Genomic DNA, 26,061 nt, shown 5'->3' on the forward strand with positions numbered 1-26,061 from the left:
TCTGTTAACCAGTCCCTTTCGTTGTGCTGTGCTCTCTTTTGTGTGTTTTTACAGTTACGCTAATTCATAAGAGCGTCGCCGCGTTTTTCGGTCAATTACGTTGATATCGTCTTTAACTTGACTTTTATTTTCCTTCACGGCGGCTCCAGCGTTGTGTCTCCGGGATGCTGAGCAGGCGGGCGGGGCTGCTTTTCCTCGCAGTCCCCTGCCGTGGAGTGATGTAGCAAGACGTACGGGACAGAGCGGGCACAGAGGGGAGCAGACCGAACGTCGGAACGCTTGGTTTTTAATTACCTCGTTTAATTCTGTGTATTTGACAGGCACAATGGAGCTATTTAATAACCTAATCTAACGTAAACAGTGTTGGAGCCAGCGTGCAGCCTGACACACGGACATCTTGTTTGTCTCATACCAGGACACAGGAGTGCAGAGAAATCTTTTTTCCTCATTTTGGACACGGTGCAGGTCGTACTGTAGTGGAGCTGTGTAAAGCTCAGGATGGCGTGGCCCTGTATCAGCAGGGCGTGCTGCATGGCCCGCTTCTGGAACCAGCTGGACAAGGCTGACATTGCGGTGCCTTTGGTGTTCACCAAGTACACGGACGTCTCTGAGATGCAGCACATCCAGCTGCAGCCGCCGCTCCACCCTCCCCAGGCCCGGGTCGCCATAGAAACGCAGCCGTCTCGCGCAGAATCCCGTTCCAGGACCGCTGCACGCGCGCCGCGAAGGTGCGTTTCCGAGGAGCGCGTGTGCAGCTCGGTGATGCGCGAGGACTTTAAGCACTGGAAAGTTCGACCCGAACCTAGCTGTAAACCCAAGAACGAGTACCACGAACCGGAAACACCATTCAACAGCGAGACCCAGTACCAAAAGGACTTCAAGCCCTGGCCCATCCCGAAAAGGTACGACCATCCCTGGATACCCAAACCGCCCCCAATCGACGACCGGGCTCCAGACAGGTCCAGGCACGCGAAACAGCACGTGGCGCTGGGGGATGCGGACAGCGGTGTGGAGAAGAGCGCTATTGCTGACAAGGTGCAGGAGAAAGACCTCCTCCACGGACAGGAGAGGAAAAATAAGTCCAGTAAACAGGAGGGGGTGAAGAAGGTAGTCCTCAAGGTGGAAGGAGAGGGCAAAGGGAGGGCGGCGGCGGATGCTGTGAACAGGCAGATCAAAGAGGAGATCACAGCCGGCACCTCGTACAAGTGAGTTCAGACGCTGCCTGGCAGTGCTCAGCTCCAGCCTGGGAGGCCAGAGCCGAGCCAGAGCCGGGTCGAAATAGTTACTTTAGCATGTAAATAAAATACACATACTTAATCAAGACACTTAATTATCGTAAAAATGTTATTGTCAAAGATTTTACACACTGTGCCTATCATACAAGCAAATAATCTGTTGTCATGAAAATGTTTTGAGACTGTAAATCAATAAATACTGCTGTGAGTGGAGGTGGGGGGGGGGTGAACTTTATTTATTTTATTTTATTTATTTTTCAAGCCCGCTCCATCATTAAAATACTCTTTGGACCCTCCCCTTGACTAAGAAGTGTTCCCACCATGTCTTAAAGTATAACACTATAAAATTTGCACAGTTCTTTTTTTGTCCATTATTTTTATTGTCATTATCCAATATTTTAGTTATACTGTACGTTTAAACCTGAATTTGTTAATGGAATAAGTTGCAGATATCTGCAACACTGCACAGTAAAAGTGATATTGGCAGTTGGCTTCACTCATTTTACTTTACTGTAGCTCTGATTTCTGTGAAGATGCAGAACTACCAACATTCAATAACAATCCCTTATAGGCAATCAGAAAAATTCCTAACCCTTCCTCTTTTGGGGACCCCCCCCCCCCCAATAGAATTTCACGTAGTCCCTTATTAATTGGAGATCCCATGTCAGACCTTTAATAAATGGAGTATCTTGCCTGGGAGAAATGTCAATAATTCACTTAATCTTAGGAGAACAGTTGTTTCATAAACAACTCAGGGGTACCTACAGCAATCAAAATTTCTGCACAAAAGGTAATGAAATTAAATGGAAGGGTTAAAGTGGAGTTGTTTCCAAACACTGCTGATGTTTAGGTCCACAAGGCTGATCTCTGTCCTATTATGCAATGGTCCTGAGGATGATGAGGACTGGTAGATGGATGAGCATTTAGTCACGCGTGTCACTGTCACTGTGCACATGTCTCCTGAAGCTGTACGTTGTTGTTGTTGGTTGCATTTATGTGCTGGGAAGGAAGGCTGGTGGTCGTGAGAGTGTGAGATGATGTGATATATGAGATCCATTTCACAGTTGAGCCTTGAGTTTTGTGTTTTCTTTGTTACTGCTGCTCTAATCTCAGTTTTCATGGTGTTAAGAGCATTCAGCGCTCTATTCTTCATCCTACATTAAGGAGTCATTCAAGTGTTTATGTTGAATACAGTCAGCAGAACATTTAATTTGATCCATGGTGGTCACAGACATGGATGCAGGTTTCTGTACCAGATCTGCTTGTGGTGGTGGTGTGACAGGGCCGTCAGAGGTGAAGGGTGTTGTGTGAGAACAGTGAGAGTCTTCCAGCTGTTCGGTGCCTTGCTGCCGTGTCTGTGTTGGTGAGCAGTCAGCAGGGCAGCCCAGGGCAACCCCCACCCACATGGCATGAAATGGCTGCACCGTGACAAGCACAAGCCCAGTCAGCTCTCTGTCTTCCTCTGCAAGCCGAGACTCGAAGCAGGTCAGCTGTAGGTTGATACAATAAACACATGCACTAAAAAGACATTTGTATTTAAGTATGTTTTAAGCTTCGTGATATCACCTTTTTAATAATTAAACAATTCTGGGTAATTGCTGTAGTGTAAAAAGAAAAGGTTGCATTTGAATTTGGGATAAAAGTTGAAACCAACATCACAATATCAATAACGTATTTTTACTGATATTGACATATATCACCAAAATTTACACCCTGGACTGGTCACCAGTCAAAGACACACAACCACAACACACAAAGACAGACAACCACACACGCACACACTCACACCTAGGGTCAATGTAGAGTAGCCAGTTAACCTAATGTGCGTGTTTTTTGGATTGTGGGAGGAAGCTGGAGTATCCGGAGAAAACCCACACATACACAGGGAGAACATGCAAACTCTGACCAGGATTCAAACCTGGAACCCTGTTGATGTGAGGCGACAGCGCTAACCACTGCACCACCGTCATCATCATATTAAGATTAGAGTCTAAATGATAATGCTTCCCATCACTACACTGAGTTTCACTGAGGTGACGAGTGAGAAGGAAACATAGAAACAAGGACCGTTCATGACCAAAAAATGAACAGAAATCATAAAAAAATAGAAAAACAAGCATTGCATTTTATGACCTACATATGTTTTCAAGCCAGTTATTGCAGTTATTGTAATGATTAGCACTGCATCAGGCATTTGAATCACTGACAGCAGTATTAAGGTCAGTCCTGATGAGGAATCTGGTCCTGGTTTATGTTCATACAGATAATAGCAACTAATAATCCAAAGACAACTTAAAGTCTTGTAAAAGGACAGCAGAAAGATTCTATTTTTGGAGATATTGCTAACAGGCTTTGAAGAAAACTCCTCATTTATACAGAAGTACTAGCTACTTCTGTATAAATGAGGAATTGGCTGTGTGAACTGAGGCTGATATGAGCTCACTGTAGATATTTCAGTGTCAGATAACAAGCTACAAACAACTGCAGTGGATGTCTGTGCATTTTGGTTAAAGATGAAAGAAGAAGAAACACCACTGTGTGTTATTATATTGCCCATAAAAATAAGCAGTGTGCTTTATTTTTTTAAACTGTTAAAACAATCTTAAAACAAGCGGCTGAATAGCAAGTGTTTTTGCACAAAATGTTGTGTGTCATCACGGTTGTTGGAATTTTCCACTATAACCAGAAATATTATCGTATCTTTTTAGATTATTAACCTTAAAAGCTGTGAACTGAGTGCTCCAGGTTACAGCGCAGTGAAGCAGTCTGTCCTGACAGTGTGAGCATCTCACCTTATAGCTCATCAGACACAGAGCTGCTCCAGTGTCGTCAGTCTGATATTAAAACACTGGCGGATGTGACCTCCCAGCAGTAATAATGACAAATATACCACTAATGTTATGTCTTAATAAACCTGTCTGCACTGATTTTTGAACACTATGCAAGTTTAGTTAAAAATGGACTTGTTCTCCAACTTACAGCTATAAAAAAACCTGGATTGTTTAGTCTGATTCTATTATTAACATTTGTTTGTGATGATACTTTGTACAGCCATGTACTATACTATATATAGCCTTCATTTAATTCAGTAATGTCATCAAGATCAAGAGTTCTTTTGCAAGTGAAATTTGAGCGCAGCATAGATAGAGAAAGAAAAACAATCAGAGCCAGACAAAGAAGGCACATCATCAAAATCAGCCAGTGGGTTAAAGAATTTTGAAATCCTTTAGAGTGTACCAATCCAGTCGTGTTGCTAGTGAGAACCAGCCAAATTATTCATGTATCACAGTAATATGAATAAGTAATAAAAAAATAAATAGCAATCAAAGCTCAAATAAATAAGAATGAAGAATATCTCAGTAGTCCAACACAGACATGATGGCTGACTGTCCAGTCATTTTCCTCTTCCCAAGGGAGAAACTTGCTTCATTGCAATAACATTCCAATAACACGTTTCTGTGCCAGCTGCTCAACACATGAAGTTTAAAAGTGAGACTGCTGTCATGCCAAATTCACAGGTCTTTAAAAGAGTGGACAATTTCAGTTTGAGTACCATTATGTGTACAGATGGCGAGGAGATACAACCCAGTTGGGTTCTTGAGAATGAACGACATTTTTGTCTTGTCAACATTCAGGACAAGCTTGAAGCTATGCAGAGATGACTGAAGAACGTTCTTAAACTTATCGGTGTAAAAAAATAATTCACGGAGACCACTGACGCTGTGCATCGCAAACCCAAAGTGTATTTGACAACCTGAAAATGAGACTCAACATGCAGCTTTAATACAATTCAAATTGTTTGTCTGTTCACACAGAAAGCAAAGCAACATTTTGAACCTGTGTTATTATTCGTTTGTGTTTTCTTGTCCCAAACAGTACCTTACTATACATTAGTTGTGAGCAACAGCAGGATGTCTGCTGTCACTGACAAGACACTTTGGTTAACTTCGTTTTCCTGTTAAATCTTAGCAATTAGCAGATAAAGCAAGACAATCTTTTTTCTAGTCAGTGAGTCCGTGCACAGTGTGGGCTCTTCACTCATGTCTATACAATGCCAGCCCTCCATTTCGTTGTGCTGATGTGAACCGGGCCAATTAAACATGAAGTCCTTTTCCCCTCAGCTCTGTTTTCTGACAAGGACATACAAACTTTTATTTGTCCACAGAGAGCTTGCTGAACACAAAGCCTCTTTTTCTGCAAGTGCACCTGGGAAATGCTAAAGGCAACCATACAGTAGTTCTTTTCTGCCAGCGACTGTGTTAACTATTCCTTTTCCAGCATGAATTGGTGCAGCATTTTCAACCAACTGCCTCCCAGTCAGAAGCCACGTCCGACCTTCATCTCACCGCCAACTCACAGCATTATGTTTAAAATGCCATTTTTTGCATGAGAATAAGTCCTGAGTCTCCGACAGCCACTGCTGCGGTCTTTGTTTGTCAGTGTTTTCTTTTTTGTTGACAGCACTGTTGTAAAAGACAAAGGCAATTCTTCATCTTGTCAGCGTTATTTGTTCCATTATGCGAAGCGTGGCATCTAATAAGAGACATTCAAAGAGCAGATTGCATAAAGACTCATCAAGCGAATGACCGACAATGCCAAATCAGAGTGGAGCTTTATCGCCTACAGTGAGGCAGGTAATGCAGGTTCACCGAGCTCAAGAGGGGAGAGAGACAGAGACTGAATTTGAATTTGTGTCACGTACCACAGCTCGACATTCTTCATAGCAGTAGAACCTCAGGAGCCTCCTCTTTTGACTTTCATCTGTCATGTCTCCCAACTCTCCCAGACAAAGAGACTCTCCATCTTTGTCTCTTCTGTCATATTTACAGAACATACATGGTGCTTGTGGTACCAAGCAGTACCCAGCAAAGAGGCCAGTGGATTCTGCTGGATTTAAAACTGATCCTCTTAGAGAGCCAGCAAAGCCTCATGTTCTTACTGACAAGCAGTGAATGCAGAAACACCCATTCTGGTTCAGCTGCGAGACAGAGAGACGGGACATGTTATTATCTCACATGTCCCAAGCTAACTCATCTGCAGTAAAAGTGCTCTTAGCTGTTTTTTTGCCCTGAAAATAAAACCAGTGTGGTTTAGTTGTGTGAGATTTATTGTTGCCAAAATATCATCCTAGTATCTCAGCTGATGTCCGGTATTTGCTTGTTGAGAGCTCTGCCAGTGAAATCTAACTGTCTTATGTAACCAGTGTTATGATATCTGATTACAGTTAATTCACAAGGAAATGGCTTCAGGATATGAATGAGTTATGCAAGAAAATGCCGCCCAGCTAAACCTGCAGTAACTGAACTCTAACCAATGTTACAGTAATAACTGAAAACCTGTACTTTGTGACAAACCGGCTGCTTTAGTAAATAAATCAACATTTTTAAAACATTATTATTAACGGTGTCTTCGGATCCTCTCCTTAAGCAAATGTCCAAACACCTCACTGTAATAGTACTCTGTTACAAATAAAATTCCTTCACTGAAATGTAAGATGAGTTAAGGTATGTAAGTATAAACGGTCACACTCTTACGTTAGATTATTCTGACTCCTGCATTAATGTGAAAGCAGGACTTTATTGTTGTAGCTGGCTGATTTTGCATAGGACTGCAACTAATGATTATTTGATTTGATTAATCTGCTGATTGTTTTCACCAGTACATATTTTTTTTGGTCCAACCAATGATGCAGACCTTACCAGTATTAGAAATAAAATTAAGCCATGAAATGTTTTTTAATAAAACATGACCGGAGTGATTTTCAAAAAAGTTGCTGTTTAATTTTCTGTCTACTGATTGATAAGCTGTACTTGTACAATTTCACATGTTTTGTGTGCAAAAATCTTAATTTGTAAAGGAATTTATTACTAAAACTGTCAAATAAATACAGTGCACTAAAAAGTACGATATTTGCCCCTGAAATGTAGTACAAGGAAGAGGCATAAAAAGAGAATTAGAAGAATTAATTTTGTACCCTAAGTACAGTGCTTGAGGTAATATACTGTTGTATATATACTATAGTACTTTTGATGGTTGTATGGTTGTGGTTTTAATAGAAATTAGCAAAGCTTTGAGAGGTTACTATTGCAAAGGCCCAGTTACTGATAGTAATATCTGCCAATACCAAGAATGCTTGTAAAATCTACTTGTGAACCGTCCTGAACCAATGAGAACCCCCTGTAATACTGTGAGATATTGTTACAGCCTTCAGATAGAGATGGGGCCAACTGAGCCCAGTGGAGGGAGGGAGTATTGACCAGAAGCCAGCCTTACACACACCAAGAAACACTGTTAGGAAGTGAAGCTGCAGTCCTGTGCGTGGGCAGATCGATTCCCGCGAATACTCTGAGAGAAGCAGGCCTGTCCTTTATCTCGGGCCAGCACTGGTGTGGAATTAGAGCCAGAATCACTGTGGTCGCCATCAGTGATAGCTGCACACGGGTTTGCCTCGGCTGTGCCCAAACGTGTTTATGGCTTACAGAATTTGTGCATTTGAGTCACACTCAAAGGCAGTGCACTGTAGACATTTTACATCATAGATTTACATTATGCATGGATTTCTTTGCTAATGATTTCCATGAATGTGGGACACGTACAGTAACTTAAATACCATAGTAAAATTTACTCTTTTTGCTTGTTGGTGTTTTTATGATGTTGTTGTATGTTGTGTGGAGCACCTAATGTAGCACTTATATTTTCATAATGATTTCCATGTGGTTTCCAGGCAGCTGTTGGAGGAGGGCTCACTTCGCATTATTGATTTAGTGCTTAAAAAACACAGTTTGATTCTCTGTCTCAGTGGGAATCCTTCACTGAAGTAAATGTGATTTGACTTCTTTTTTACTCCAATCCTGGCTGGTTTTCTGTGGCCTGCCAATAACCTGTCATCAGACTTTAAACTGCAAGACAGCTCGTGCAGCTCAACACTGTCTGATTCCGACAGCGCACACATTTGCAGGCATTTGTTTTTTTTATTCTTTTTTCCTTATGACTCTGCCTTACTGAGTGGTCCAGATTGTGGCATGTCAGAGCAGGGTTGCATGAGGCTCAGCAGTGCTGTACCCTGGCGCGGTTCCACCCCTGTCAGTGCCAGTGTTTGGTTGCAGTGCTGAGGTCTTTCTCTGCACATCCCCTACCACCACAGCAGGTCAGCAGGGTCAGCCATCCAAAGCAGCTTTAGTCACACAGCAAGAAATATCAGGCAGTATGATAGCATCGTCTGGACCTCGGGGAATCACAAGTGAACAGTGTCCTCCAGAATAATAAAGCAGAGAAGATACAGAAACAGAAAAATAGCATAACAAATTAGGAGAGAGGGTTATATGACATGTATTACATAGTGTATTATACTATTGAGCCCAACTGATATTTCTTTCAGCAGATACTAATGGCTGTTATTGGCCTATCACAGACATGTCGGTATATTTCTGCCCCTTTATGAAAGCTTTTTTCTTTTGCGTATTGTAAAGCAGAAAAAGATGTTAGCTGTATTTTTGAATATAATAAAGAATAGCAGCTGATTTTTTTTTTGATCAATTGTTTAGCTCCCTAATACTGATAACAGAAATTCTGCTACTGAGGGGTGCTTACACAAATCTGCCATTTTTTCACTTTCACTTACATGTTATAATGTCATCCAATACTGTAGCCCTCCAACCAATAACACGTGGATCGCACTAAAAGTTAAACAATTAAAGATTAATGAACATTTCATTAAGAGAAAATTATTCAGCAAATGATAATCAATTCAGTCGTTGCAGTCACTTTTAAAGCAGTGATGTGTGAAAGCCCAGTCTCTCTTCTGAAGGCAACACCTGGTGCTTTTGGAAATTATGATCAGCATGTTTCATAATTTTCTGACATTTTATGGACCAAATGATTAATTAAAAGAATGACTGGCAAATTAATTATTGATTGCAGCTCTAGACTGCATTACAGTATGTTGGACGTGTTCTGGTTTTAGTTTCTCCCCCAGACGTGCAGTACAGTGAGTACCGCACAGAGATATTAGAAACACTTTTGACGGCCTTCAAAAATCACATGGGGAGTAGAATTAAATACAAGGAATACAAGGACTAAACAGGCAACTCGGTGTATGTGTGTGAAAAAGGGCTCCTTAGCCATAGTCTGTGTTTTTCACTGTGTCCCGGTGGTTAAGTGCTCAAATATCGTTTTATAATGCAGACACGACGAGATGCAGACCAGTGCAAGTTCATCAGAATTAAAGCAGTCCTTCTTCACCAAACATTTACAGCTGTTCGCTTTCATTGGAGCTTGTTTCTGGGGTTGTTTTTTTATTTTATTTTATTTTAATTTTAGTGAAAGGATGGATGTGTTACTGTCAACTACAGATTGACTTTGACATTAGTTATGGTCATGCATAAATTTAAAGAGATGGAGACGATTTGAGAATAGCATCTTTTTGAAAAACGAACTGAAGAGAACTTGTTGTGTATCCATCGATCACTTAAGGTGAAAGGTTGTATTTGATGAAGAACATTCGGAAACATGGGGTGTAGTATTGTATGTGTTGTATTTCCAATTATTTTCCAATTGTTTCTCTTGTAAATTTGTGTACTCACTCGTAAAAAATAGAGTTTTGTAAAAGATGTTTTTAGATAAGATAATTGCTTTGTTGTTTGCAGTTTTTAGAATCCAAGGTTAGCTAAGCTGCATGGCTGATTAATGGACTGTACTGTATATTAAAAAACAGTTTTAAAAAAACCTCCAGTGATGATCGTGATGAAGAGCCAAAATAGCTGAAAATGTGGTGAATAAACCTGGGTGCGGTGCAAGGTGTTACAAGTACTTAAAGATGCATTCTTTCTTCTTTTCTCGGTACAACTCAATCTATGACATGAAAAAATAAATCAGGATGTATATAGTTTCCTGCCACAGTCAAATACCCTCAAACAGCTAATATGCTCAGAACCTTTACAGTGTGCCTGTTTCGCTGTTTGTGACACCGGTTACCTCCTGAGCACGGAGCAGCCTCATGTGAGCATCACGCTGTCGTGATACCGCAGCAGGCTGATGCAGCACATGCGGCTCTCTGACTTGACTTTCACAGAACCGAGGATGCTTTGTGAACACTGGTTTTTAAACAAGTACCAAGTACACGCTGACCACAGAGACACAGGCTTTATTGTTACACCGTCATATGTCTGTGACTTGTGGTTATGTTAGAGCACAGACCGGTGTTTTCACACTGTGAACCCTGTGTGCACTCACAGTCTGTCTCTGTCTCTCTCACATACACACACCCCATGGTGTCATCTGAGTGCTTTATACCCTTGGCCTTGAACATTGTTGTATAACCTGTCTTTGCATTGTGGCTTCTTGGCCTAAGTGAACATTGACAGTGGACTTCAGTCCTGTTATGTAATCGCTCTCTTGTGTGATTTCCACCTCTCCTCTGCACCGCTGGAGGGTTTCTGTATTCAGCAGCCACGTCACTGTCACCAGCCTTTGTATTAGAAATAGTTTGCTTTGCATATTATGGTGAAAGTTATCTTTTACGTTTTGTTACATGAACAGCTTAAATGTTAGCAGCTGACACCCAGTTTAATTTGAGATTAATGGGAACCAGTTATAACAGTTATGAAGATTTATACTTGAAAATGAGTTAATAATTTGTAAATGTCAGTTGTCTTCTTCACAAAGGTTAGATGAAACACTTGAGCAGCTTCTGTAACATATCATAAATGTCATATTTTCAGCCAGGCTGGTGAGATGGCTGTTCATAACTTAAGCACCATCATCAGGGCAGCATTTTATTTTGTCCAATAGTTTGGCTTATGGCCAAGTACCTGCAAAGCTTAAGACATTCCCATCAGCCTCAGGTGTACTTTGAGTTTCTAACCGGCAGCCTGATTACAGCCTCACAGAGCTCCTAGCGTGGCTGTGGACTCTTGGACTTGTTTGTCTTGTCTAAGGTATATTCAGCAGTAGTGTCGATGTAGGCACGACTAAACATCTGCAGAATTATAAAACTGGGAACAAATGATGAGATTCATGCTGTGCCTGACAATTTGTTGTTGTTCTTCGTTTCACTTCCACATGTTGTCCCATGACAACCCACCACAAGAGCACCAGCTTCAGTGTCATAAGCCCCCTCTCGGTGTAACACATTAAAAAATGTAAAATCAATGTGGCTGTTCCTGCCACATGCAGTACATTAAACAGGGTCACATGGTCTCCTAGTCTCCTACTCAGTAGCTGCCAGTTATTGATTTGATGTCTTTCCATATGACTTGGCCTTACAAATTGTTCTAATGAGGCTACAGTTTGGAGTCTCTCACTTCTTACCATGAATATTGCTGCACTGGGGTTTGGAGTGTTTATGTGTTTGTGATTGAGCAGGAGCCACAGGGGATGGCTGATAGGCGTCATCTGACTGACCTAAGGCAGAGAGCTGCCTGTTTTCCTTTGTGATTAGCTGTAGCATCATGTTATCCTAATGCAGGACAAGTGCTATTAAAAAATAATATTTTTATCTTTTGAATGAGGACACCGGGGACAAATTCTGTGATGTGTACAGATGTACATACATCCTTCTTTCATGATGAGTAATGATCATTTCAATTTGTATTATTCTCTCTTTTCCTATACAACTACAGTGGTGCAAAGTACATCTCTATCACAAGAGCAAATGTATTTGCTTTGTTTCTGACTGTAAAAAATAAAAACAAAAAAAACAGTAGTAAACAAAGAGAACTCTGAGGTTCATGATGAGCCAGAGAGAGTAGAAGCCTCCTCCTCAGATATTAGGGTCCTTTTGAAAGCATTATCTGATGACATTTTCATATAAAGATCAAGAGTCCTTTAACATTTAAACCAAAGGCCTATTTCAGCTTGCATGTTTTCAAAAATGCCAAATATTCTCTGGTACCAGCTTGTCCATTGTGAGGTATTGCTGCTTTCCTTCTTCTTTTTTATGTGAAAAGAAACTGAACATATTTAGTCTTGGGGTGCTGGCTGGACAGCTTGGTGTTAAAGAAACTGGAACAAAAAAAAAAATCAATAAATTGAACAGAACATATGAATCAGTAAGGGAATATAGTCAATTGCAGCTCTCATACAATGGAAATACTTGCTGTCAGCACACTGTCTCTTTCTGTGTGTGTGGCAGTTTGCTGCAAATGAACGAGTGCTGACGGGATACAGTAGACGGCAGAATAAATGTGAATGACAGAGAGAGAGAGAGTGATGCAGTGTGATTTATTAAAGGGCATTAATATGCACCTGGTATCAAGCTGCTGCCTGTCCTCTGCGGTACAGCTATCCATAGGCCTTAAAATGTGAGGAGGCTGATGCAGAACACATGCTGCAGGCCAGCCTGCTCTGCGTGAATGCCATACTGCTGACCTTCTTCACAACTGCTGTGTGAGGACTACAGAATGCTACACCATCAGAGTGTGCTGCAAACCTCCGCCCACCTACCTCAAGCATATTCCACTCTACTGTTGTATTCCACCACTTCACATATTTTCTCCACACAGCAAATGGTCTCGACAATAAATGTGCCTTCTGTCTTTAATGATGTTATAAATACCAAAGACAATGGTATGATCCATCACTGGATAATTATACCAAAGAAAACTACCAAAAATGAAAATAGTGTTTAAAAAGTATATTGGGAAACATGTATATTTGCTCTTTTTCCAAAAGTTAGCACAGAAGATGTATACCACGCCTAGCAAGCACTAGACTTGACTAGACTAGACTAGACTAGAAGCAAGGTGCAGCCGCTAACGTGGTTCAGACTGAGGGTAACGATGAGACCACCAATACCTCTAAAGCTCATTAATTAACACACTATCAACTTGTTTGTTTTGTGTAAAACAAACACTTTGTTTAAACTGTTAAAATGACAGGTTTTACGGGGTATTATGTGCTGGACTATTTTTTAGTTGGGTGCAGTGACTCCCTGGAGTTTTGTGTTACCTTGAGATTGCCAGAAAACCAGCAGCAACTCCAGGGGGAATTTCTTTTTCTTTAGAGAGAGCAAAGTTACTGATTTTCGTCATTTTCATTTTTATATGATAGCATAATCCGCCATCTAATTTTCAAAACAAAAGAGCATATTTTCAAAAATATCAGTCTTTAACCTGACAACTTTTAGGGTAAAAGTATCCTAGCTATACATCTAAATCATTTTCTGTTTATCAGAAGCATGAACAGAAATTAATTGCCCAGAAAGTAATTTGTCCGTCTTAACTGTGACCTGATATTAATGTCCATTATTGATGGTTTTTAAAGCTCTGCATCACAGTCTATTTTCTTATGATAGCTGATTTCCTTCTTTCCACACAGAACTGAGTACAAGGCTTACAGGGATGTGAAGCCAGCAAAGATGATCCGGGCCAAGTCCCAGTACCTGCCGCCGGATGGGAAGACCAGCCTGGAGACCAGCTACAGCGCCACCTTCAAGGGGCAAGCTCCTCTGAAGCCTGCTGACAACAAGGCACTCGAGAGGAGAAGGATACGTAGTTTGTACAGCGAGCCTTACATAGACCCCAGCAAACAGGTGAGAACACACCTTACTGACTTTACAGTATGGTTTTAAATTAAGGGGAGTTGGACAAATCTTTATATTGCTGTTATGTTGTGGAAATTCTTGCCATGCTCATCTCATTGCACAAGACAGTGTTAGAAATGACTAGTCACAAATGAGGCATTTAAGCTCAGGAATCTCATTTCCGCTATCCAACATCCTTAGGTTGACAGGTATAGCACCCCTCGCTCTAAACCCAAAAAGTCTGGAGCCACAGCATCAGGCCAGGGCAAGCCAGTGAAGAAAGCCAAAGATAAGCAAAGCGCCGTACTGAAGGGCTCCAAGAAGACGACCTCGGAGAACCAGCCCGAGAACCGGCCAGCGGTGGGGGACAAGGAGAAAAGTAAAGAGATGAACAACAAACTGGCTGAGGCAAAAGAGTAAAAATCATTTAGCACTACTTCTCCTTTTATTTCTTCTCTTTGGGGGAAAACAGACACAGAGGCTGCAAAATTATTTAAAGTTCTCTCATCTTTATTTTCTTCTTTCCTTCTTCCCCTGTGTTTCCCCCTCTAGTCTCTTACTCCTTCTCTTCTTTGTTCAGTCTCACTGTATGCACTCATTCTTCTTCTCTGTCCTCTATTGCTACCTCTTTGTACATTGATAATAAAATAAGATGTAGGGGTTTAGACATGACATATCAATGCTCCTCCCATCTCACGCTATGTTACATCGCTATAGTAACGAATGGGTGGGAGCATCCTCTTCCTCCGCCATTTGATGCCACCCACCACCCCCGACTCTGCTCGCCTCCATCTCCAGGTTACCATGGCTACTGGCTGCCTGGCTAGCCAATGGATGGCTCTTATTGCATGGGCCCACCAACAAGCAAATCTGAAGGGTTGGCTTTGATCAGCTGAGCAGATTGCTTTGTTGAGTTTATCAAGGATTTTATTTCTTTTTCTTTTTGTTTTTTTTGGGGGGTTTTTTTGGAGAAAAGATAATCAAATTGGCACTTTGGATCTGATTTCTTTCTGCACTGTCAAAATTATCAACAAATCTGAAAATCTTTGATAAATGTTCCGCTCAATTAGTCATGAGTACCTGATCCACGGCTTGTTTTGTACCTGCTCTGTCGTATTTGCTGTTGTTCTCTGTTCGTGGTAGAGCTCACAGGACTCAGAGTCTGTGTTGGCTAATATCACGGTGCTCAACTGAATGTGATTTTTGTAAAGCAGTGTCTCTTTTCAAAACTGAACTCTGTCATAGGCTGCAGAATCATTTTCAGTTCACCTAAACATACATACCCTGTTCTCCCATTCAGTATTTGCTCCGTGGATGTGAAACCCATCATACAGTGCAGTTTTGTAACATCCAATTTGTTACCAACTTACCATCTGGGTCACACTAACCTGATTATGCATTAGCCATCAGCCATTTGCGTTGCAGATGAGCATTCCCTCTCAATTAGATAATGCTGTTGTGCAGTTGAAATGACATGTAACATTGGAGCAACAACATTTCTCAGAATCAGAGAGAGAGAGTCCAGTGGAGCTTGAGTGGTTCAGGTTGTATCATGTCTGCCACATCATGCATGGCTGTCAATCACAATAGCCATAACTCAGTGTAATTACCTCAGATGTTGTCTATTAGACTTTGCCCTCTGCAAAACATCACAGTAGAAGCCGCACTCAAACACCTCCTTTAAAAATGGGTGTGAGGGTGCCCATAACAATGTGATTAGACTGTCATCAGATGATAGCACAGTTCATATTGCTGCTTAATAGCATTTTTTCCATTACCTGTGAAGAGGGAACTGTGTGCATGAAGCACAGATTCAAGTTACAAATAAATCATAAACAATTCACTGCCAATTTGTGAAATATGTCTGAGGTAAATAAGTTAAAATTTTTAATACCATCTTTATTTTAACACACCACAATAAGGGCACAGTGATGTCATAAGAAGTGTAACTGCTTCTGCTTTCTCCATTGTTCATCACTCTCTCTTTCTGAGTACATGTTATACAACTTGTTTTGCCCAGGCCAAAAGTTTGGAGGGTTTCATGGTTTGATGAGGTTGAATATATTTGAAAAATGTTGGTTCAGTGATAGATTTACTTTTGCTTTGTCTGGCAGGCTCAACATGGTGGTATGGAGGAATTATCTAGCAAAGCAAACCAAAACAAGCTGTAAAACCTCCTTTTTTAAATTGTGGTTTAATCTAGATTTCCTCAGTGAGGTGTGATGAAGAGAAAGGGAACATGAAGTAAGTTGTATTGTAACTGTTTATCTTTTAAAACTAATTATGACCTCCCTTGTATATATAGCTTATATCTGTCTATATAATATAGCAGTTGCTTTTTCTGAGTTTTAGCTTATATACACACATATATGTACACAGTATATATAGAGAGGAACACCATTTTGTCAAGTTTGTTTTTGGATTAGAAGAGCACTGTACAGTCTTGTCATGGATCCACCCATCATTATGCTCCACCCTCCACACACACCTCACTGTCCTCATTAGCTCTGCTGCTCACCGTCCTTCCCTTCGTTCTGATTGGACGACTATGCTGTCTTTGTTTTCTGTGTTGTCTGACAGCAACCATCACCACTGCCACCACATCTACCGAAGCAGAGCATCATCAGGGATGAGGGCCCAGCTCATTAGTATTTTGCAGCCTTTGGTTAGGGGTCCCTTCGTTATGTAACAGAAGGAGGGGGGCTTGTAGGGGCAGTAAATGTAAACGGTGCTCATCACACCACATACACCTTGTACTATCTCTGTGATTATTAGGCAAATAAGAATAGAAAGTATGAAAGTATGGTAAAGAAAGTTATGTCTTGAGCAAAAAAAAAAAAAAAAATGACTGTGACGTGCTTGTGTTTCTATTTGCTTGCTCATATTTAATGAAACGTTACAAATAAATGCAAAAAGCAGAAAAAGCAGTGTCTTCTTGCTTTTTTGTTTTAAGAAGAATGTTCAAAGATTAGCGGTTGCAGGTATCTGTCAGCGTGTCTTTGTCTTTGTGAGAAAGACAACATTAAATGAATCCACATGGAAGAGAATTTTGCTCTCACCACTTTTTTTATGCTTAGTCAAGATTGCGCAGCATTCTGGCATGAGCTCTGACATCCTCTGCAGGCCGTGCATGTTGCCCTCATGTGAGAACTGAAGAATATATTATTTTTGCATCGTGTCTAATATATTCCACGAACTCCTTCGTCTTTTAGAGCAATGTGCATGTCATAGGATGTCCAGAAACTTATTCCAGAATAAGATGTCATGTGCTTCTTAGGCTTCTGTATAAATGATGCTCCTTTATCCAAAAAACACCCACAAATATGTGATGTTACATTTGCTGAGATCACATTGTTCTTTCTCATACTGTCTGGTGTCATGGTTAGAGTTTTTGAGGATGTCACATTTGGATGATGTTGTGTCCAATTTGTCGTGTGCTAATGAGTGACATTCTGATTCATTTGAAGGGTTGTGCTAAAACAGTACCACTACATACAACTCTGCCAGCCAATCCGAGATATTGGCTGGGTGCAGACTCTAAAGCAACACCTGTGGGGCTGTGCACTACCCAATCCCAGGTAATCAGCCACGAGAGTGACAAAAAGAAATAGATGACGAGCCACAAATGCCACTCATTTCCATTCATGCATACTTGTGGTTTACTTTTGTTTTCTATTACAGTGGCACAGTTTTTGTTTTTCTGGTGAACCACTACATCTCTGGTCTACTCTATCTCAGGTCATAGCCCCCCTGTATTTCTCTTCCATATGGACACTAGGGTGGGGTGGGGCTGTCTGCCTGTCTGCTGTCACATCCTACATACAAGGTTCCTTAAGTTGCCTTTTCTTAAGGAGGCCTCAGGTTTAGTCCAATCATCTCCAGCCATCCTTGAACCTCTGTCAGCTGCTGTAATGCACACTCTCTCCATGGTTAAAACAAACTGCATGAACAAACTGTTGAATTATCCACCCAGGGAAGAGAGCGGACATCCCTATTCGGCTCACTCATGTTTTAAACTGAAGCACTCTGCATCTCAGCCTGTTTTTTCACTGGGTAAAAATTTCATTTTGTTTTTTTGTATTTTTCCATTCAAAATCCGTCTCTAAAGCATGCTGCCACTGTTTTCTGTTGGACCTGCAATCTGATATTTAATAATTTGGCCTAGACTTTGCACTAGAATATCTGACTGCTTGGATTTAAGATGAGAGGTAAGTATGAATGGAATGAGAGAAGCAGCTCTGCTTTGGAAAGAGACTGTTCAAAATAAATTGCAAGTGCATGTTAATGATCTTCACTCTAATTTATACCAGTGCTAATTTATTTTTGAAATGTGATTTGGATTTTTCCATAGCGTTGCATCTTACAGCTATTCTTTCACAGAACACCCCGAGACCCTCATAGCTTGATTGGCATCCTGTAATGTCACTGTGACTAATTGAACTGTTAAATTTAAAGGTAGGGTTGGTAATGTATTTTAATCATTTTTTAACTTTTGTTTTTTTTTTTTTTGTAGGAAATCCATAAAATCACTTGACATCAAAACAGAATTCAAGAAATGTAATCCTTTGAAAAAGAAAGAAAGAAAATTAGGTATCTGAGACTGTAGGACCTGTATTAAGCCTGTCCAATCATTTTATCTTTCTACCTACGTACCTGCCTATCCAGGCTCTCTCTGCCTGTACTCTAAGCGGATTTATTGCTAAAGTTGTTAGTGAGCTAACTGCACTAGAATGGCAGAGAAGGTGCAGCCAAACCTTCCCAATACTAACATGCTAGTTTAGCAGCTGTGAATACTAACAGCAACCATGCCCACTGTTTACATTCATTATGATATTGTTAGTTGTTTTCATCATGTGGGTGAGACATGAGGGTGTTGGATGGATGGTTAGTGATTAAAATAAAGTTTTTTTGATCAATATTCAACAAATATTTAATCCAGGGTGACCTTTTGTTCAATACCCAGCCTAAACCTAACTTCAATGTCGCTCAAACAGCTCTGAGCCGAAGAATAACCTAGCAGCTAAAGTAGTATGCCCCAAGCACACACATATACAGCAGTGAACAGTGACTGAGGCACGTTTGTGGCCTTTAACAGAGTTGTTGATTAATTAAAGTTTATTAGACTGAAACAACTGAGGGAGCCTGCTGAATGTGACAAACTGTCTCTCAGCTGAAGCTGCAGAGTGAACATTGTAGCCAGGCAGTGGACGTTCTTGTGTTTCAGAGAAGTGGCTTTAGAGGGGGTTTGAAGGGAGGAGGTGGGAACTTTTCGCTTGGATACATAAAAGAGAATGATGAAAAATACTAGACTCTCTTGCTCATTTCTCCAACTTTACCAACCCCAGCTTTAAGCCAAAGACCTATTGATCCAAATGCAAAGCTGTCCAATGTAATTTGGACAAACAAACCAAAAGCTTTACTTTACGTGTGTATTTCCACAACACAATGGGTTAATGGTATTGTCAAGTTTTCAAAGTTATATAATACATGATTTGTGAGTGATAAGCAAACATGCCAAAGGCCTTGTAGTCTCTTGTCTGCTGTTGAGTTTTCAGGCCTAAAAAAGAAGCTTGTTTTTGTCCTCTGAAATGAGCGGTCACAGGGTGCTCAGCTCAGCCCAATCCGATAACATGTTGTTTGCCTGAGAGAAATGCCTCATCATGTTTCTCTTTCTGTCTCTTTCTTCTCTGGTATCTTAACCATATGCTGCCTCCTAGAGATGCTAAAGATGAGCTTCTCCGACCCAGTCATCATCATTCCCAGGGTGCTGCTGGAGGAGAACCACAACCACTGCTGGAAAGACCCGGACCTCGGAGGAGCAGCCCAGTCGTACGCTTTGCCCTAGACGGAAACCAGACTGAGTAGTTCTGCCGAGGCAGATACATCTTACACAGGGACTGCTGCCCTGTACTGTAAATATCTAGTATTTGCAACTAAGTTGGATTAGGAAAAACAAAACCTTCCGCTATCCAAGAGGAAATAAGCATGTTTGAAACAGTTCGTGGCTCTAAGGTCACAGCTGTTTTCATTATTGCAAAGGTGCTACATCATTTTTTTCTGGTTTCATGCAATTTATTTTAAAAGAACTCATCAGTATCATTAGAAATACCACACCATTAAGTGCTTATACAACAATTACAAAAAAATGTACTGTACATTGATTGGTTTTAATGTAAATAAATAAGCATAACTTGCAGATTGCCATACTGTATTGTAGTTTTTGTTGTATGGTCAGTCATTTTCAAATAGGGTATTTAAATGGTGTGAAGGGAAGAGGAGTTCCGCTTGGAGCATGTACCTTTCAAAATGATACATATATTGATGTTTTTCTACAAATCCCCATTTGCCAAGTCCACCCCCTTTGAAAAAAATGTGTTTCACCTATTGTTCCTTCACTGTGATGTTTGATATTCACTGTGTGGAATCATGTATGAGTTTTCCCAATCATCTACTGAAGGTTTCTCTGTGCTCATTTTAAATCTGAATTTGATACCCGGCCATATCTGAAAGATTGAAGAAATGTTATAGTAATTAATTGTGAGAGACAAACTCAATTTCATGGCATAATTCAAACAGTATCAAAAAATGGTTTCTCTCTCCATCCATTGGTCTATACCACTTATCAGCTGACTACTGGTGAGAGGCGGGGTTTGCCCTGGACTGATCGCCAGCCAATCACAGGGCCGACACACAACCACACACGCACACCTAGGGACAATGTAGAGTAGCCAGTTAACCTAATATGCATGTTTTTGAGATTGTGGGAGGAAGCTGGAGTGAATCCACGCATACACAGGGAGAATATGCAAACTCAGACCAGGATTCGAACCTGGAACCCTCTTGCTGTAAGGCACCGGTGATACATATTTAAGATAAAATACCAGAAGAGAGGGACTTTCCTCTCTACAAACAGGCTCAACATAACATTAGGAGAAATTTGATTTGAATCAACATTCAAATCAAAAGTAAAAAGTGGGCTTGTCAGGGAGAGAGAGCAAGAACATCATATGCTCACAGTTGTTGCTGAAGCAGTCCGCTATAAAATTCCTTAAGCATAATCTGGCGCTGTCAGAAATACCATTTTCCTCAAAGAAAATACATTTTAGACAACAGGCTGCAACCACCGTATTGTGGGGAAACAGAATTACTGTAGATCTGAAGCATTTACCCTAAAGGCACATCAACATACCATGCTGTTGTTAGCTTGTTAAGACTGATTGATGAGTTGAGGTTGTGATATTATTGGTTGAAACAAATTATTAGTTCAATGATGACCATTGCTAACAGACGCTTCAACTAATCATTGTGTTTTACAAGAAAAACATATGGGTTGGGATAATTGGAGAAAGAAATCACTTTGTATTTATTCTTAAATATGTGCACAATAAGACAGGGTATAAGATCTAAAAAAGTTAAAATGGCATTTTGAATTTAATCTCAATTTTAAACTGCCCATCAATCATGAGTCCAAAAATGTTATGGCAGTGCAATGCTAAATAAGAAAATATTCTACAAGTAATCATTTTGCAAACACTTAAGATTGGGCTCATTTTAACTACTTCTTATGCTGTTAGCTAGTTTAGTCTACAGGAACATATTATTACCTATAGGATCATCATATGTTTGTAGGGAGGCTGTCCTGTGAGAACCATGTATCTCTGAAAGGTCAACTTTACATGAGCCCAGAAAAACAGCCCTGTTTTCAGCTTAATGATGAATTTTCCAGCTAATCCAAGTTTTTAAAAATAATTTATTTACAAGTAGGAGAGTTTTCTCAGTACATGAATACCTTATCCTTCAGTTTATCAGAAATGTTAACAATCAGCTTATTTGATGATACATGGTCCTCACTGGACAGGAAAAATGTGAAAACTGTAATCTAAAAAGTAACCAGTAACTAAAGATGAGCAAAAAATGTATTAAAAAAGTATGAAGTTGCATAAAATGAAGATACATAAAGTAAAACACACGTACCCCAAATTTACACATAAATACAATACTTAAGTCAGTTTATTTATTTGCATTCCACCACCAGTAACCAATTCAACATCAGACCCTTCTGTTCCTGAGTTATGGTGTTAAATAATGGACAAAAAACATTATGATGTCACACTGAAGTTGACCATTTGAATATAAAATGTCATCACATCATAATTTTTATCCTATCAGATATTTGTGTGGAATTTTGTTATAATCAGCATATGGATTCATGGGTTATGAGTTAAAAATGTGTTTTGTGAGGTCACAGCGACTTTTGACCAGCGAAATCTAATAGTTCATCCTTCAGCCCAAGTGGAGATTTGTGCTTAATTTGAAGAAGTTCACTCAAGGTGTTTCTGAGATGTCGTGTTCACAAGAATGGAATGAAAAGACAGACGGACCAACCTGAAAACACAGTGCCTCAGGTTATGGTTATCGCTGACACAGAGATAACAGAAAGCCTGGATATATAAAGCTGGCCCATTTACACACAACTCTGCTTGTTCATATGTATCATATGTATCTTCTTCTTCATATGTATCTTCTTAGGACTTAACCTGTTACTTTGCACTCTTGTCAGATGTCCAAAATCAGCAACAAAAAGAAAAGCGTAATGGGTTACAGTACCTCCTTCAAAAAGCACAAAAAAGCGTTTTTGGCAGCCATTTTGGCATGTACCCATATTTCATTCAGGACTTTCTCCCCAGAGTGGAAAGGAAAGCGAGTTGAAGACACAGGACAGGAAACAGGACTAGGCAGCAGGTTTAAGGTTTTGGTGAAGATAAACTTGATAGATAAATAGATAGAAAGATATACTTGTCACAGTTCCTATTACTTCTCATTGGACTAGTTTTCCTTCATTATCACTATAGCTTCATTGCAAACTGTATACAGCAATGCACCTATATGATGATGCTCACATCCCCTAACATGCATAATACATGTGCACACACAGCATAGTGGAGGTCATTGCTTCACATAATGTGCCTCGTCACATCTTGCATTGTGCCCAAGCAACACTCAGTCTGTTAGTCTGTTAGTCTTAATTAGCAAGGCAGCCATCTTCATGAAATAGGCTACTCAGAAATTATTCAAATTATCCAATGAGAATTGATCACCAGTCATTCAGTTGTGTTACACTGTTACTACATGTTGGTAGTGAGAGAAATATCATTGTCAGGTCTTTTCCAAAAGCTTCATGTGGCATTTCTTTCACAGTTATTAAGAAGAAGAAGAAGAAGAAGAATCAGCTTTATTGGCAGTATATATATTTTTACATACACACACTGAATTCGTCTTCTGCATTTGACCCATCCTTAGTTGAACACACACATGCAACACCCGGCAAATTACATGCAGTGAAACACACACAGGAGCAGTGGGCAGCATCAAGCATCGTGTTGGGGGGTTAAGTGCCTTGCTCAAGGGCACATCAGCCAGCTAATGGAGGAGGGGAGCATTTTTCGCATTAATCACTCCACCACACCCAAATTTTTCCTGCTCGTCCGGTGGGGGAATCGAACCGGTGACTTCTCCAACCTCTAGGCCATGGCTGCCCCTGTGTTCTTGCTATATTAACAGAGATTTCAGATTAATGGGTTAAGAGAACCATTATTTATTTTAATTGGGCTGACTCCATTTTCATTGCCAGCAGACATGTTTACCTTTTTGATTGTTTTTTTCTGGGGTGAAAGGAGGATTCATCATTAACATGAATGAACTGATTTCGATCTGATAAATATAAAGACTGAAACCAGCGTAATGCAGTCCCTTTAATGTAAATTAAGTGCTTCATTCTGACTAATAAAATATAATGGTCAACGGTATCAAATGCAGCACTGAGGCCTAACAATACAGTACAGAGACAAGACCCTCATCTGATGCAAGTAAAAGATCATTTGTGACTTTGACCAGTGCAGTCTCTGCGCTGTGCTGAGCTCTAAAACTGGACTGGAAATCCTCAAATAAGCTATTATTATGTAGGAAGGATTAACAAGTGCTTACCTTACCTTATAGAGAAAGGGAAAGTCAGATATAGATCTATAGTTGTCCAAAACCTCTTGATCAGAACATGCTGGAAAACAAGAAATAGTACAAAATGGCAGCATACTGTAGTCCACAAAACAGGTGTAATATGGTTTGCAGTCAGTTGTGAGAGCTGTTACAAATACTCCTCACTGTATTAACTTATTATTCAGGCAGCAACCAAGCTAACAGGTTAGCTGTCAAAATGTTCAAACTAGCTCCACAAAAGTATTCACCAAGATGCACCACTTCGTATAACGTCAAGAAGATTTCAGAGTGCAAGGTATTCCTCTGGAGTGTTGTGAATGTGTTTCAGTTGTGTCGTGGGACATTTTCAGTTTGTGCAAGTGCAATGTTTCACAGTATTTGCAGTACTGGCATCACTGCCACACTGATGTATGTATCGATGTGCATCTATTCAAGTAAATAACAGCAAATATGGTGGCTAATAGCAATAATGCAAACTGATCTCACTGTAACAGAATTTAATGGAGTTTCTGTCTCATTGCACTGACTGGCCAATCAGCAGGTCAATCAAAAAATAAGTAAAGAAAAGAAAACACCTGAGTCTTGCAGCTGCTCGACAAAAGCTCGGCGGTCCTGCTTTATTTCAGTCTAAGCTGCGCTTTGTCAGCCTTAAGTGTTTGTAGGCCCAGCTTTTTAAACAGTTAATATGTCTGTATGACATGATCCTGTTAGATCGGAGTTTGTTTGAAAGTCTAATGTGACCCCACAGTGACAATAAAGATATTTTAAATGATTAAAAAGAAAGGAAGGTGAAGTTTTCTCATAAATTTGATGTCAATCCTGTCAATCCTGTATCCTGATGGTGAAACATCCATCCATCCATCCATTTTCTATACCGCTTATCCGTCAGGATCGCGGGGGAGCTGGAGCCTATCCCAGCTGACTACGGGCGAGAGGCGGGGTACTTCCTGGACTGGTCGTCAGTCAATGGCAGGGCCAACACACAAAGACAGACAACCACACACTCTCACACTCACACCTAGGGGCAATGTAGAGTAGCCAGTTAACGTAATGTGCATGTTTTTGGTATTGTGGGAGGAAGCCGGAGTACCCGGAGAAAACCCACGCAGGCACAGGGAGAACATGCAAACTCCACATAGAAGGGCCCAGACCGGGATTCAAACCTGGAACCCTCTTGCTATGAGGCAACAGTGCTATGATGGTGAAACATTCAGTCATTTTAGTTTATCACATAAAATGAACTTATTTTCCAATAGTCCGCAGAATACACCAGGAGATATTAGGAACTGGAGAGAAAAATATAAAGTGAGAGTTATCTGACTGTTATTGGACCTTCAGTCTTACTACTTTACATGTTGATGATTTCATGACATTGAAGTCTTCTTTATTTGTTAGTTCTCGTGTTTTATTTTGAAGGGAGAACGTGGGTGTTTGTCTTGCAGCTGTATGGGACAGCACGTGGGTCCAGAATGACACTATCACGCACATGTGCTGTGACAAACAGCTCAACCAGATAATAAAGAATTAGACGTTTATTTCTAAATGCACCAGTAAAACAGGCTTATGTTATTATTTTCAGCAATGTTTAATTTCCAAACACAAAATAGTTGATTTTTAATGTATAACTTAAACTCTTCAGACATATTTATGAATATACTTGTATGGAGGCAAATCAGGGCCAATGGACAGTGGACAGTTCAGACCAAATGAGAAAAAAATGAATTCTAAAAGGCTAAAAGTATGCAGTTTGTCACATTCAACACTGTGTATAGTAATTCTGAGCAGCACAGTCCAATACAAAGAACAGATTCAACATGTTTCTGTCCATTATCCAACAATATTATGATCTTTATTGTAGAATTCAGAAGTGTGACAATGGATGACATCTCAAGTCAAATTTCAATTTTTCAAATTTTCAATTGGCTCAAAGATATCAGCCCTACTGTTATAAGTGTCACTTTGATGGTTCAGTAGTTCCTGTGTGTTTTTATTACTGAGGTGTATTTGTTAGAATTTAAATGAGTCACATAATTAAAGATTTTATGAATTTATGTTTATGTATTTACTGTTTCACAAAGTTTCAGTTTAGATTTTTCATTCCTGTTCTTCACACTGAGTCTTATCTGTACCCTCTCTGTTAATTCATAGCATTAAACTGTAATCTAGATAGCTTTACAGCAACTCTTTTTGTTGTTATTCCATATAAATTCCTGTGCAAATCATGACTCTTTATAAAGCCAACACAATTAACTAAACACAAATGGCTGCATAACATTACCAACAATTTGTACTAAATTACACAGTTCTTCCCAG

At 40.2% G+C, this 26,061-nt stretch overlaps 1 protein-coding gene across 2 annotated transcripts; it reads left to right on the forward strand.

The window, feature by feature from the left end:
• The first annotated feature begins 69 nt into the window (after positions 1 to 69).
• Positions 70 to 19,897, forward strand: map6a (microtubule-associated protein 6a). 2 transcript variants are annotated; one of them, XM_046411439.1, is made up of 5 exons: positions 70 to 1,205; positions 13,551 to 13,764; positions 13,957 to 14,171; positions 17,223 to 17,333; positions 19,473 to 19,897. In XM_046411439.1, exons 1-5 carry the CDS (start codon positions 499 to 501, stop codon positions 19,618 to 19,620), a joined length of 1,395 nt encoding a protein of 464 aa, XP_046267395.1. In that variant the 5' UTR covers positions 70 to 498; the 3' UTR covers positions 19,621 to 19,897. The 2 variants fall into 2 exon arrangements, 1 of the variants encoding a protein (XP_046267395.1); XR_006845280.1 differs by lacking the exons at positions 17,223 to 17,333; positions 19,473 to 19,897 and adding an exon at positions 16,336 to 16,679 and having other exon boundaries at positions 76 to 1,205; positions 13,957 to 15,999.
• The last annotated feature ends 6,164 nt before the right edge of the window (positions 19,898 to 26,061 follow it).

Source organism: Scatophagus argus, chromosome 14 (genome assembly GCF_020382885.2).
Source record: "Scatophagus argus isolate fScaArg1 chromosome 14, fScaArg1.pri, whole genome shotgun sequence".
NCBI lineage: Eukaryota > Metazoa > Chordata > Actinopteri > Scatophagidae > Scatophagus > Scatophagus argus.

Coding starts and splice junctions, on each gene's coding strand:
- map6a (XM_046411439.1), top strand. CDS start 499: ATGGCGTGGCCCTGTATCAGCAGGGCGTGCTGCATGGCCCGCTTCTGG. Junction 14,172..17,222: donor AAACTGGCTGAGGCAAAAGA/GTAAAAATCATT, acceptor ATTCATTTGAAG/GGTTGTGCTAAAACAGTACC. Junction 17,334..19,472: donor TGTGCACTACCCAATCCCAG/GTAATCAGCCAC, acceptor GCTGCCTCCTAG/AGATGCTAAAGATGAGCTTC.